Source organism: Paralichthys olivaceus, chromosome 2 (genome assembly GCF_024713975.1).
Source record: "Paralichthys olivaceus isolate ysfri-2021 chromosome 2, ASM2471397v2, whole genome shotgun sequence".
Taxonomy (NCBI): Eukaryota; Metazoa; Chordata; class Actinopteri; order Pleuronectiformes; family Paralichthyidae; genus Paralichthys; species Paralichthys olivaceus.
In genome coordinates, this window is record NC_091094.1 from 7048274 (window position 1) to 7063994 (window position 15721).

The following is a 15721-nucleotide window of genomic DNA, read 5'->3' on the forward strand; positions in this document are numbered from 1 at the left end:
CTTTGCCTCGCTCTATCTCATCGCCCAGCACTGAGACCACTTCATTACCACCTAGCTCCTCGTGTCAGTCAAAGGGTCGATCAAGCTCAGAGTAAATGGCTACAAGGCGACAGATGTATAAAGTTAATTAAAACTAATTTTAATAAATAATTCATTGATTGCAGATTTGCTGCGTCACTGGACATGCAGTAATGTTATATGCCATCCGAATGATCTTCCTAATAGAGCAGAATCAAGTTGTCGAGGAAAAAAATAAATGTCCACATCCGGAATAACAGTTCTTGCAGAAATGCCACGACATTTATTCTGGTCTCCTTACTGCAGCACGGCAGGAGCTTTAGACTGAGGAGATAAGCACCACCATTATCGAGAGCAATCAAGTTAATGAGTGTTTAATTGGGAACACTTTGCTGTCAACGATTCAGCACAGAAACATAAGTATGTTCTCACTTTGCCTAAGGAGCACTTTCTTACCCTACAGATTCAGGGTTATTTAAGTTACAACAACACAAAGATAAATCTTGTGCGCCAGGGTGAGTTGGTGCAGACGTTGGTGCTCACTACCAATGATAGAAAAGTTTGAGTGGTTTGTGTTTGTACCCACACACTTACACACACCTGGCTGGTTGAGGATAATGGTGTAATAGATTTGAAGCAGTGGCAATGGCAGGGGATCCAGGAGGACGGTACTTAATGACGGACACTGAAGGTCTGCATCCTTTCAAGGACACAAAGGTGTGATCCCCGTAGACTGAGTAGTCTTCACAGGCACAGCCAAAATGAAATAGTCTGGTCAGGATTTCGTATTTTCTTAACCAGCTTGTCACATTATTAGCATTGCATCATACGCTACTTTGAGCGGCTACATTTACTACAGAGCCATCGGAGCATGGCCATCAACAATCCAAATTCTGTATAAACCTCTGTTGATGCTGAATTATTTTGAAACCTTTCCTGTACACCCCGATGTCGGAATCCTGTCGCATAAATTATAGACACATTTTTGACCTTTTAGCTTTAGGCATTTTTTGTTGTTGTCTTGACTCGAGTTTGAGGTATACATATAGCTCACTACAGGCTAACGTTACGTGCTGTTTGTTGCATGTGGAACAAATTGATTGAGTCAGAGAAAAATTACCTCCTCAAGAAATCCCTCCTGGGGCCCCAAAGAAATGAATAATTAAATACTAGGTATGCTGTTGGTAGCTAAGCTTTTTAACGTCAGTGCAGCCTGAGACTGATTGAATACACAATTGGCATAATGACTCAGTGATTATTATCAGAGAGCTGTACAGTGGATAACTATCAACTGCTCAACCCAACCCTGAGGCACCATTAACATGCAATACAGACCCCTTTGCAACAGAAACCAAAGCCTAATAATGAAATTCAGTGGGTGTGTGAGCTGTGTATTCTCCTTTGTGCAGTCTGAGTACCCTTGCACCTCCAATTTCCTCTCTCTGGTGCACCGTCTCATTGTCCTTTCCAGACTCATTATGACTCTGTCTTTATGTGTCTGTGGTCCATTTGATGTAGAATGACAAGGCAACGGTTACTTTATTTAGTTGCTGGAATTCTGGCAGAGAACCGTGTAAACAAAAAGACAAAATCTATAATCTAATGATTAATTAGTCTTCACTTCACTGTTCGCTTTTCAGTCGTATGTCTTATTCAACCCAGTGATGGAAGAAACCCAACCTCATTCCCTGCAAAACAGGCCAACTCTGACATTAACCTCGGATAATAACAATATTTGCTGTCATTAATCTTCCAGTGTTATTTGTGAAGGCTATTTATTCTGAGCCTTTTTATGGAATATTAACTATTAATGTGACACGATTTATACATAAAGTGTTTTCTTTATCACTTTGTTAACACGTATCCCAGGTTGTTGTACCCTTGTACGCCATCTTTGTATATATTTATTATCATATCACATGTGTTGGTTAACATGCATTGTGGGTATTTAACATGGCAACTTAAAATATTTTTCAGTTGGGTATTTAGTCTCTTGTGCCGCCATCTTGCACTTTTGACTTCATTTGGAGCCATAGTCTGGGTGATAGTTAAAACAGAGTGAAAAGGTTGGAAAGGTTAACACTTGAAAAAGCATCAGTGTGAAAATACCTAAATGACAGAAACCAAAGTGAACTTGAACTTTTGACTTTTCAGCTTGGCCAAGTTCCAATCATCAACACAGAGGAGGCAGGATTTATGACCTACACTTCAGCCAGGTACCCATGGGCAATCAGGATCAAGTGGCTTCACTTTTTGGAAGCCGTCATGTCGTCTATCTTTATAGACAGTCTATTATTTACGACCTCACATTCGCTTCACTTCCCCTATCTCTGTCCTTTCAAATGGAGATGTACAATAAAGAAGGGACAGGTTTTCTGAGTGACAGCATTATTTCATGCACAATTGATATTCTTGTTAGGAGCCAGGAAAACGTCAGAGTTGAGATAAGGAGGAGGGAAGTCTGCTGATAGTTTTCACTGTTGTAAAATTACAGGTCTTATCAGCCTTCATAACTGTGTCTATATTCAGGTAACAACACAAAATTATGACCTGAATGCTGAGCACAAATACGGTTGGAACAGAGGAATCACATGAATACTAACTAACAGAGTAGAGCTCGTCCGTGATGGTCTGGTCATGTTTCATTCTGCCTTCAGATGATTAAAGTTGGATGTATAATTAAATGTAAACCCGCTTCAGCAGCTTTTTGCATGAATCTCAAAGGCTCCAATAGAATGGAAATACAACTTGTGCTAAAGTGAATGAAGTCAAGCATTAAAACAAAACTCTGTGATGCATAATGTTGTATTTCAATCAGAACAGGACTCACCATAAGGTTCTGGTCCTGGAGAAGCTCTTGTCGACCCTGCAGAGAAAGAAATAACAGCAGATTAATGCCGATTCTCGTCCGGTGTATTACTGAAAGATAATAATTAGCTTCCGAATACCAGTGTATACATGCATACACTTTTCAATATATATTTTTGACCTTAGACAATTTAACTGGTAATTATTAAGTCCAAGTCACAACTGCAGCAAATTTTAAGAAATTCCCTAAAGACAGACTTGAGATATCAAGTTCAAGATGCTAAAAACATGTTTTGTGAGACGCTTGACCACCGAAATCAAATGATTTAATCTGTGAGTCTAAATGAAAATATTACCAAATTAGCAAGAATTATCTTTAGGCGATATCACAAGGCAAAAGAGAGTTTGGTGAGGTCACAGTTTCCTTGACCTCTGACTTTCAAAATAGAATCAGTTCATCTGTGTGTCCAACTCAACATTTGTACTAAATTTAAAGAATGTCCTTGAAGGAATTCTTTAGATACCGTGTTCACAAGAATGAGAAAGAAAACTTCAATCAGCAGCAGAACAACATCAGCATTCAGCTTACGGCAAGTTTCTGACGGTTTCTATTCACCTAATGAATGTTTACTCTCCTTTTACTTCTTGCTGCTTACATCCCACAGACTGAATATAAAGATGGACGACACGACAAGCATCTTTCTGTCATATTTGTTTCTTTGATTGGGCAGCATCCTTCAGCTCCTTTTTCCTTTGTATTTTGCCTCGCTCTTATTTTGTAATCTTGCTCAACTCATTTGTGCGATAAATAACTTATTTTTACCAGTTACACTTTGTTTTATGTTCTCCTTCCTCACACGAACAAAGGGCTGTAACAAATACCAGTGAACTTTGAAAAAACAGGTGAACAGCGCTCTGCATCAGCGGCGGCGGGGACTCATTAACGTAAGTCACGTTGTCGATCACAACATCATCTCATCCACAACAACTGATTCTGCAGTTAAAGGGTCTGCTTAGTCAGTCGTGCTTCACCGAACTATGAATAAACTGGTGAACAGATCTTTGTGCAGCAGCGGCCACTGCGCTAGTTATATAACTAGTAATAAAAATGGGAAATGAGTATATAAAACGGACACAGCTTGCAGGATATAGGAATTATGATATATCATCGTTATCTTGAAATGTTTATATGGTGCAAGTGTTATCTGTAAAATGAACTGCCTGAGGGGAAACAAAGTCTGTTATTCTCAGTTTGTGCATCACATTTACAGAGTGGTAAATGCTGCACTCACTTTCATTTGCTCTGCATACAAATGAAACAGGAAACAGCAAATTCTCCCACCTGGATCAATCTTCCAGAAGCCTCTGCTTGAGTGGACACTGGTTGGGGACAATCAATCTACTGATAATCAGGGCTTATCCCTTTTTCCTCCGGGGTAAACCAATCAAATAAAAACTGCTACCATTTGCGACACAAATGCACCTCAGTGAAAGAACAAAATGAAAATAACACAGATACCTGAAGCCATTCTTCTCCTGTTAGTGGATGAAGAGAGAAAAGACAAGTGATGTTTCTTTCAACTACGACGTGCAAAGTGTCAGAAAGACTCAATTTGGACCATCCTTCATCCATATAAATCAAGATTTCTCAAGGATTCAAATTTTAATTCCGATGTGACTTATCCATGTAGCAAGTTAAGTGCCTCAAAAACAATATACTTACCTGTCATTTGTCAGCATATTGATTATTCATTTTCTGTACAAGGTCTCACAAAAAACCTTTCAAAATGATAAATGAGATTCTGTAAAAAAAAAAAAAAAAGAAAAACCCACTCACTAAGATTTACCCAAGGAGAGTAGAGATGCATTCAAAGGCTGCACTTGATTTCCTCTCACCTCCATAAAATATTCATAGAATGACATCTTATTCAGTTTTACCATAATTGATTTATGCCAAAGAGGGCTTGGGATGTATAAGAGCAGAGTGCACAGTCTGACACCATCTGCGTTTTTTCTTTTTAAGGAGCAGCTAAAACCCTGTTTTTAGATTAAATATCCACTTGTCAATTTACATATTACAAAATTAAATACAGACACACATCCTTTCTGCATGACTAATGGTGGAGGACGTTTTTCAGATCCTGCAGTAAAAATAGAAATGTATTTAAAATATCAAAAACTGCCCCTGTAATTGATATACTGTGATATTTATTGGACGGATGGATAATTGGATGGATGGATGGATGGATGGCTGTGTAGGTACAGAAGATAGATGTATGGATTGATGAATGGATGGGTAGGTAGGATAGAGGGATGGCTGGCTGGATGGATAATTGGATGGATGGATGGCTGTTTAGGTACGGAAGATGGATGGATGGATAGAATGTAAATTTAAGAAAAATTGCAGAAAGTTATTTTTATATTTCAAAAAGTATTGAAGTTGGAAAATGAAAGATGAAAATGTCCTGAACCGTTTGATAGTTAAACGTCCATCTTTCACATCCTCTGATTAAGAATCTCCGAAGGTTTCATTTAGTTTTACTCGTCTCTTAAAAAAGCAAAGGATCAATTTCCAGTAGCATGCCCACACCACTGGGTGGCAGGATGGAGCCTGGGTTAGTTTGACCTGGTGAGACCTCTGATCTGATCATGTCTCTGTCTTCACTGTCCCCCACTTTATAGCTCAGGCCGATACCATCTCCATGCCTGGCTCTGTGTCGTTACCCCTCCCCCTGTTCTGTCTAATGTCTCTCTCCAGTGTTGTCACAATATTGAATAAAGTTGTATGAGAGAGGATCGGGTGATGTAAGAAATTGAAACAGTATCACTGCTTTGTGTGTCTCACATCAAATGTGTTGTTGGACTCTTGTGACGCACACTCGGCTCTGTCATCAGACACAACTCACCTCTGTATTTGAAATGGAAACACTGACATTCTGCGAGTTGCTGGTGAGGGCTCTGCTCTTTACCTGTGTTTGTTGCCCCGTGTTGAGAATGGAAATATTAGTTTGCCAGTCAGCGATACGGTTGGCGATTATCCCCCTGCTGACACAGGCAACACGCTGTTTTGGTGTTAACAAAACGCGAGTGAGAAACAGGCCATGACATAAACAGCTACGCCTCCGTCCACTGAGGAGGCACATGACACTCACTGACACAAGGACACGACGAAACAGGACGAAGGAAAACAGGCTGGGTTCTTACGGCTGTCAGTCATAAGGGTGCGAGTCGAGGTTTTTAAATTATTGCTTAAGCTTAAATGTAGGGCTGTGGCCGAAAATAGATAAAGAAACATTTAAATATCAGTCAATATCAATGATTATTATGATATTATGATTGTGGTTTTAAACTCTTCACAATGCATGAGCATCATATCGAAACATACTGAATTTGAACTACATTCCTATAAATAAAAATTATAGTACAGTAATTATTACCTCTGCTGTGGAGGATATGTTTTCATACATGTTTCTGTTTCTACAGTAGATGTCAAATGTCTGCGTTATTATATTTATTATGAGCTTAATCATTCCCAGCAGGCCTATAATAAATAATTAGATTGTATATGATCTGAAATATACTCATTAAGATGGATATACTATTTACTCTAATAAAGTATTAGGACTATAAATATAATTTCTTATATGTTTTAATAGTGTAACGAGAACTAAAACCACAGCCTAATATTTTCTCTGGCAGGAAAAGGAATGAAAGCGAGTTGATCCATTCAGACAGAAATCTCTATGAATTGTGTTAAATGTGAGATGCAGCTCTGTGCGTTCATCTGTCTTTCTGTTGGTGTAATGATGAGGAAACCACTCAGAAGAAGAATGTCTGCTAATTATCCCACGTCACCCCTCCTCCTCTGTTATTGATCCGGTCAGGCTGGTGTGAACTGTTTCTGTGGAGTTTCAACCTGTACAGTAGAAGACAGGTAGGAATGACATTCTTCTTCTCCCGGACCAACAGCAGGTTTATCTACAGCGACGGCAGTGAAGCAGACTTTCACAGGCTAATCTAATTTTGAGGCTGCAGTCGAACTTTTGGAATAATTGGACCAAATTGAATCCAGCTTTAGTAGAAGTGACAAGAAAACCCCTGAAGGGGAAACAGCAGCTTTTGGCTGGTTGCTGGGTAAGGATGCAGGCTCGGCAGCATCCTGATGATGCAAACAAACATTTTAATCTTCTCCAAATGATGTGCATTACTCAGCAGCAGACAAGTCACCAGAATAAGAATATGGTCATCAATATGACATTTGAACAAAACTGCCTTTTACGCAGAATTATGGTGAAGGGAAATGAGACACATCAATTAAAGTGTCTCAGTTTGCTTCTTACGATCAGCGATGAGGTTCATCATTAACACAATGTTTTCTGATTAACTTTATGATATTTCACATTAAACATTTCTGTATTTGTATTTTTCCTCATTGTTTTAAAGCTGATGTCATGTAGTCAGGATTTAACATTTAAAGTAGAGTCTGATGGTCATTTATTCACCATCAATAGATTCTAATCAAATCCACCAACACAAGCCCCAGTTTTGAAGTGTCAACATAGTAATAAACAGCATCACCTTTTCCACAGCAGTGATATTTATTAGTATTTATTTAAATACTTTAAAGCCATGAACTTTAAAATCAGCAATAAAATACTTTTTGGCAAAGAAATCAAGCTGTGAACACATCGAAATATCATCAACTTGTAAAGTGGTTTATGTTTATTTACACATTCAGCAGTAGTTATTTCTGGTTCCACATCGTAGACAGCGACGAACAAAGGTGGGACTTTGTGCCTCGTAACAAAACAACGGGCTAACCTGTTAGCAGCAGCGGAGGAGGCTCCACGGACGAGCAGGGCAACGTCAAGTGTAGCTGTTGTATGTGCGAACTTGATCAGCGGAAAAAGTGAAAGCACTAATCTACTCTCTCCTTTAGCTCGGATTTTGGTCTCCACCAGCTCCTCACGGAAAAAGATCAAGCCGTTGAACTACACTGACCAGTTTGTTATTATTACTAGATAGATACTGTGACAGTGAAATCATGACCTGAAGCAACGTCATTATATCTAACTTTAATTTGACATATAGCTGTAATGACTTCGGCTGCTTCAACACCACACAGTTAAATCTCTCAACACAAACACATAATAGTGTATATGTGTATTTACGGATCTGATGAACGTCCTGGAAGTGAAGGTGCCACAATCCTCTGCTCTTACACTTGGCTGAGCAGCTGCCACTTGTCTCCAGGCTCGAAACCGACTTCACTCAACAGCAGCAAAACAACCAGCTACAATCTTAAGCTCATGAAAATACCAGCGCTTCTGACTAACTTTCTCTGAATCTTCAGTTCCCAAACTCAAATCTGAAAATAGGCACAAAATAGGTCACTCAGATCAAGCAAAGCCTCTCATGAGGGGGTGTCGACTTCACCTGCTTGTTCCAGAGGTTTAAACACGAGTGGGAGTTTTACAGAAAGAGAGAAAGATTTCTGAATATCCACAGAGTCAAAAATAGCTGTTCACCCACACGGTCCTCAGCCGACTCTTGTTTTTTAATTGTTTTACCAACTTCACATAATTGCCCCACTCTGATTCGCACAGAACAAAAAGAATCAATCACACAGAAGATTGGGAAACCGGCGCTCAAATTGGGCACAATTTTCCAGCGGTTATTTTAACTCATCCCTTTTTTGTTTGCAGTTGTTTACAAGTATTTTGCCGAAACAGCCACATAATTATGTGATAACAGCAATTTCTATGAAACTGTGTACGGAAATGACTCTGCAGCAAAATGACTTGTTCAAAGAGAAATCCTGAAACAAATGTAGACCGGTAATTTGATGGACCAAGTCCAATCTATTTCTCTTTGAAATCCATTTTTCTCCCTGTTATGCATTAAGCATTAATTTCCCCAGAGTGATTCCTCGTCAACAACAACGCTTTTAACAACAGAGACAAATTTTGTTGACAACAGGAAATAAGATAAATATGTTCGACAGATTAAAGTGAAAAAAGTAAATGAAGCTCATTTCTTCTGTTGAAATACATGGGTTCATTTAGAAAATGGAGCAAGATAAATGAGAATTTAACGGTAAGTGATGTTGCTCTTATATGTGACATAAAGATGGATGACATGACGTACAGCTCCTGCCTCCTCCATGTTAGTGGATAGGACATGGACTGAATTAAATGTCAAAGTACACACATCAAATATATTTTAGTTTGTCCTTTGAGTTATTTGATCCAATAAAATGAGGTGAAATGTCATGATTGACAGCTAAGCATGACTTCTGATTGGTTTAAGTGTTTGTGTCTCCTACTGTGCAGACTCAAATGCACAAGATGGCAGCTTTCACATCCGGAATATTTTGGTTTCACGTCTGGATCGTGTGAGGGATTGGAGACACTTTGTCCTTCTTTATAAACAGTCTATGGTCTTCACTTAACACCTACAGTAAGTGACTTTGTGTTCAATTGCCAAGAGTGAAACAAGCTGTAAACACAAATCCTGCAAAGTTGATATTCGAAACTCAGCCAACACCAAACATCACCATTTATCTGGAGGTTTGAAGTGTTTCTGGCGACCTGACAAATTTAAGTCCAATAATCTCTCGTCTTAAAACTGAGCTTTCATATCTCCCAAGACTCCTGAGGGAAAGTCTCTGTAGCTGATAAATTCTCTCTGTCCAGCAGCTACACTCACTGATTTTTGATCAAGTGGTAGACTCGTGGTCCGTAACTAACCTTGGTTGTGTGCTTCTAGTTCAAGTTTATGTAAATAACTCCCTGCTGCTGGGTTGAGACGAGTAAGAGGGAACCAAAACAGCAAAATCAATGAGCTGTGAAAGCAAAAACAAAGAGTTGAACGCTGCTAAAACATCCAGAACTGCAGGGAGGAGCCCAGTCTGGTGATACGTGTATTATATTGATCTGCTGCCAATATGAAATAGTGATCAATGCAGCTGTAAGAGAAACAGTACTTTATTCTAAAGATGCCAGAATGAAAATAAATCATTGCCCAAAAACACATACATCCATAATTTAGAAAATAAACTGATTCGATTAATAAATAACCAGATCTGTTTGTTGTCTTGAGATGTTTCCCTCCACTGAAAGACTCTGATGGGAGTATTTCAAAAAGTGACTGTAGTCAAGATGAACCTCGTGGCCCCCGTTGAACCTCAGTTTCAGGCTCAATTGCTGTCACATAGATTAATTGCTAATGAGCAAGAAAAGGTTGTGATGTTACAAATATCCAGTAACCAAACCTCAAAGGTTCATAAAGTACAACTTTCTTCACAGGTTTATAGAAAAAGTGTCGACAGTTTTAAGCTACATTAAACATTTTTATTTAGGGCAACAACTCGCAAAAAATCCCACTGCACATCGCTGGATAAAGAGGTTGTTGTTTTTCTTATCCACAACTTGTTGTGTCTTCCTGGGAACACAAGCTTGCTTTGAATCGGACTCTAAATGTCAAATGGGGCCTTATAAGTGTTTTTCGATGCAGACTTGGCAGAGCCCACGAGCATTAAAATACAACAGTAGAAGTAATTCCATCGGCTCATGAATTCTGATGTATTGTGGAGCCGAGCGGCTCATCGCTCATAAGCCAAAGTAGTTTCAGATCTGAAAGATTCTCTTTGTAAATGGACTGAATTTATAAAGAGCTTTTCTCCTCTTAACATCAAAGTGTTTTACAGTACAAGTCACATCCACACACATATTCAGTGTGTCAGACAATCTGAAATGTGAACGAGAGGCGCCGGGGATTGAACCTTAGACCTTCCGACAAGTGGACGGCCCACTCCACCTGCTCAGCCGCAGGCGCCCACGTGCCTCCTAGGAAAGGTTACTTCATTTAAACCCTCTATCAATAATGCAAATGACACATTTAAGTGTGTTATTCAGGACTGAAGTAAAGATGCTGCAGCCTTTTGTTTTCCTGAGAGCGAGAAATAAACACCCAGTTAATAAGCCTTTAATTGGATCCCTGATCCCACACTAACTCAATATTCCCAGCGTTTAATTGTGTTTGTGGGAACGTCACGGCGTTTCTTAATCTGCTTGTTTTACCAAAAGAAAGAAAACAGCAACAGATAATCCCTTATGACATTTGTGGATTTATTTATCTATCATTAAAAGAACTGACGCTTGTGCTCAGACCTTCATTCTCTAAGATGCATTTAGGAGATTCTGTCGAGAAGTTACGACGGCAACTTTTGTCAAGTCAAAGGAAGAACCTTGTGGGATCGAGACGATCAACTAATCAATCATACACAAACATCTCTTTCACTCAGTGATTCAGCATTATAAGATACAGCTGTTAGTAAGGGGTTACTGCACCACAGCTCCCTGAGCAGTCTCACACATGCACCTCTGTGGTAACAGGTACACAAACACTGTCCTGTGGATTCATCACAGGGGACAAAGCTAAGAGAGTTGATATTTCTTATATCTTACCCTCCGTAGGCTCCGAATGTGAAACTCCTTTTCCTCTGAGGCATCCTGCCGATCAGCTGTTGAGACTTCCCACCAGTGCACAGGGAAGCAGTGCAGGTTACAACAGAATAACCGTCATCCCTTTTCCTTCTGTTTGCTTTACTATCCACCTCTCCTCTGATTCTATGTACCTCCAACTCCTCTCTCCTCCCTCCTCGTCTCAGCCCTCATTGAATGTGTGTGTATTTCATGTTGCATATACACACACACACACGCACACCCTCACTTTCCTGTGTCTCCTCTGCGCTCTCCGACTAAGTAGCTCCCATCTCTGCCAGATTAAAAGAAAGGTGTGTCCAGTTGTCCTGTCGTCCCCTCACCCTGGAAACAAACAGGATGATTTCTCTCACTCTGACTCATTCGTTCTCATCTCAAGCAGGAAGAGGACACAAAATACTCAAATATTCTATCTATGTTCAGCCCTGATTATTATTTTTATGATTCTGGTGGAAATTAGGCAGGTAAAGGAGGCAACACAAGGCTGCACTTCTTTTCTGCTTAGGACCAAACTAACAGTGATTGTAATTAAACTATTTGGACTAATCCAGCAATTAGTTTCTACATTGATAATTTTGAACTTGTACGCTGTATGTTGTACGTCCCTTGAATAAAGTTGAGGATTTATCTGGTTTTGATCATTTATGGAAACATTTTGAATAATGTAAGTACACAAGCCAACAAAATATAAAAACAACTTCAGTCCTGTTTAGACATTTGTGTGTAGAACTGTTTCAGAAAATCATAGAGAAATGCCCATTTTGATGAATACAGGTAAAAAAAAATGTAGGTGCTGGCTGCTCAGAGTGATGATAGTTTGTGGTTTTCATTTCATATTTACTGTGATGTCCAACAATTACCGTCTAAAGTAATTGTGTCCAACAATATCTTTTAGTTTACTTTCAAATTGCCAGGTTCAAATCTGACTTGACGTCTCAGTTTGAGAAGAAGAAGCAGATGACGTGACTGTCATGTCACTGGACCTTTTTCAACCTAGAACAGATCGGACATAGTTCACGTCTGAAATCAACAGAATTTACCTTCAACTTCTGGAATAGATCAAACAGAGACTTGTCAAAATGACACCTTCATCAGGAGTGTGTGTCTCTGCTGATCTGTTGGCAGAGCACGTCTGCTTAGAGTTAAACAAGAGTGAACGATTTCACCTCCTTCTGATATTGTCTCCTCCCTGTCTCTTCTCATTTTATTTTTCTCTCCATTTCATACCCCCCTCCCTCCCTCTCTCCCTCCCTTTCACTTCCTCTCGCTCCATGTCCTCTCTCTGCCTCTGGCTGCTGTCTCTGCTGCTCATCCAAAATACTGTAAATCTGAGTGAATCATTAAGTTTTTCTTACGATGGGACTGTATATCCTTCCTTGTCCTGTGTCCTGGTTCAAGTGCAGCAGCTGTCCTTTTCTCCCCCTTACACATCAGTTTTATCGCTGGGGTGGCCTGGTGACCCCCAGTTGACCTTTTGTGATTCTATTAGGTCTGACTGGACAGTGGCCAGACATGAGCTATAAATCAAATCAGAAGCTTAGAGGAGAGGACGTCAGAATGGATCATACATATCCACAATGTCCTCATCAAGGTCCTTCAGCTCCTTCACTGACCGATATGTTTGTCCTCTGAAATCGGACTATTCTGTCTCCTAACAACAATCAATCATATTGTGAACACGGAATTAAAAAGCTGGTTCAGGGCCAGAAGGGAGTTTCATAATTGTTAAACAAAAAGAGCAACTTACAATACATAACAGTGGCTGTGAACCTATTTCCTGTCAAATAGATTTTTTTCTGATGTCAGATTCAGGTTCAATATCTGATTCAATACCTGACAAACAAGAGCTGATATGCAAACAAGACTTTACGACACTGGACTCCACAAGAGTCAGTCTGTGAGATCGCTGAGTGAAAAGACAAGGATCAACAAAGCCATCAGGGTCGTCCAAGGGGAATAAGGAATGTGTCCACAAACTTGTATAGCGATCCAGCCAATTGTTGTTGGGATATCTATAGAACCTTTATATTTATACAACCTCTACATAGAGCCATCGATTTATCAGATTGATAAATACACACACAAATCAGCTGCATGTTTTTGTGTTTTTTCAATAATTAATAATCTGAAGGCTCTTCAAGACAAACTGACACTTTGGAACCATTTTTCTTTTGCCAGTTTGAGAAGCCTGAATCCGATTTTCCTTGTGAATGAAGTTTCTGCTTCTCAGCTATTATCCTGCTCAATGCAAAACATGTCTGCGTAACAAACTCTCGAACGTGGTCTTATAAAAGCTGCTTGTTGGGCTCTAAACTTCACCAAAGAGCGTTGACGTCATCCAAACCGTTGTCCTTGCAACTCATCCTCTTTAACTGCATGTTTCCAGCTGTAATGAGGCTCCACATCGGCCTCTTTAAACACTGTGAGTGTGTCCCTGCAAGGACAGTCAGAAGTCATCGTGATGCTCATCAGCAATGACATGAGAAAAGTACGTTTTCATCAAATTCAGTGTTTTTGTATTTAAAATTTGTCTCATAGGCCATATAATGACCCAAAAGCCAGAGGGTCCCATACTTGCTAAGAGTTTGATGTATAAAAGTATGATTTTGTCATTATATTCGTCTTTGTAAGCTTTTTATGCCGTTATATTGTACTGAAATATATTTATATGTACTTTCTCATGACAGTCCTCCCCTCGTAAGATACGTTTGTTATTTAGAGCAAAGTGGATGCTCCAGGTTCCAGTCAGTCCGTCCCGATAATGACGTGTCATTTCTCTAACACATTAATTCTCCAGAGCCAGACTTTGCTGATAAACTTGTTATTGTCACTACAGTGATATTGTTTCAAGAGCTCTTTTCACTGTTGCCTTTCACCTCGTGTCTGTCAAAAGATGTCCTTCGTGCAGACGTTGGAAGCTGGAGGGGAAAAAAAAAAAGAAGCTTGTTCTATACCCAGAGTAATCTGTGTGAGGCAGGTGAAAGGGATGGGGCAGCTCGGTGTAATTAGTCTTTGTCTGCAGGTTTCACTCCCAAGACGTCGCAGGCTGGCTGGAGAGCTTCTCTAAAGCAGGTCAGCCTTGACTTTGAAAACCTGACCGGCGACGGGAGGAGGGGGACAGTAATGAGAGGCTGCCCTCTTGTGAGATAGGGTCCTGTCCACATTCCAAGCACTGCGTGCTGTTGCAGCTGGGGAAAATAAACCTGAGCATTTTGTTTCTCAGGTGGTGAAAAATAGGAAGAAAGTAGCCACCAACATATTGTATATAAGAATAAAGGTGTTGTCAGCGACATAATTCCTGCAGTGAGAGTTATGGAGAAACTAGGGAACTTTATTAGTTAAAGAAACAAAATGATTTCCTGGTCCACAATTTGACAATGACAGGATGATAAAGACAGAAATGCAGAGGTTTCTAATAAACCTTATGTTTCACACTACAGCTGATATCACTGTAGTCAAAGATGAGATTCAATACCTGACGTACAAGAGCTGAAGGGTAAACAAGACTTCAAGACACTGAACTCCACAAGACTCTGTGAGATCAATGAGTGAAACTGACAGGAAATCTACAAAAACATCAGGAGGTCCAAGCAGAATAATGAATGTGTACACAAAGTTTTATAGCGATCCAGCCAACTGTTGTGGGGTGTTGATAGAACCTTTATATTTGCAGCGCCATTGATTTATGAGGTCGACAAATAAATATTTGCTGATATGAAAACTTTTGAACAGGCCCTAGAAATTTTTAATGGCGACTAAAGTGATGGACTGACCGACAGACAGTTTCCTTGTGTTATCCCTATAGCTACGACATCATGGTTACAATTATCGTGTGGATCAAATAGCAGGTGACACAATCATTTGAATACAAAGTCTGTGATTAAGTTCGGCACAAACAGATTGTGCTTTAGAGAAGCTGTCCAGACGTCCCCACTCTCTCCAGGTGACAACAATAAACCTTCAAGTGCAGCAGCAGCTCTTCATATGTGCGTCTTAAGAGTTGAGAAGCTATGCTGCATAGTTTAAGTGTAGTTCCACTCCTGTGGGAACAGCAAAGCGGGACACAGATGCATTAAATATTTACCAGCTGTGCGCACAACTACACCCCTGACAAGATCGCAAGGACAACAGGCTCCGACTCAGTGACCCGAAGTGCCCACAACCATGTCTCTATTTGCTTTTTGTCCAACTGTCTGTCGTCAGGGTTTCATGCAAGAAGGGAAAAATAGAAAAGAGGACGGTAAGTGCAAGGGAAGGCTAAAGACTCATTAAGTCGTCCTGGAGCAACAACACCTCGCCCGAGAAACTACTTTTCACCCTCTCCAGCCGCCGAGTGTCTGAGGGGCTGTCTGAGAGCTCCATGTGACACGGACAACTTTGAATTTTAAACA

General features: G+C 40.0%; 1 protein-coding gene across 3 annotated transcripts in view; it reads right to left on the reverse strand.

Moving 5' to 3' along the window:
• The window catches only part of rap1gapb (RAP1 GTPase activating protein b), a 92718-nt gene that overhangs the window by 50763 nt on the left and 26234 nt on the right, over nucleotides 1–15721 (reverse strand). The window contains exons 1-2 of one of the 3 annotated variants that reach the window (XM_020096763.2): nucleotides 11295–11501; nucleotides 2849–2884 (exon numbers count right to left, since the gene is read on the reverse strand). In XM_020096763.2, coding sequence (XP_019952322.1) covers nucleotides 2849–2884; nucleotides 11295–11338 — 80 coding nt within the window. In that variant the 5' untranslated portion in view covers nucleotides 11339–11501. Of the gene's footprint in view, nucleotides 1–2848; nucleotides 2885–11294; nucleotides 11513–15721 lie in introns of those variants that run through there. The other 2 variants (XM_069533650.1, XM_020096764.2) reach the window with 2 other exon arrangements.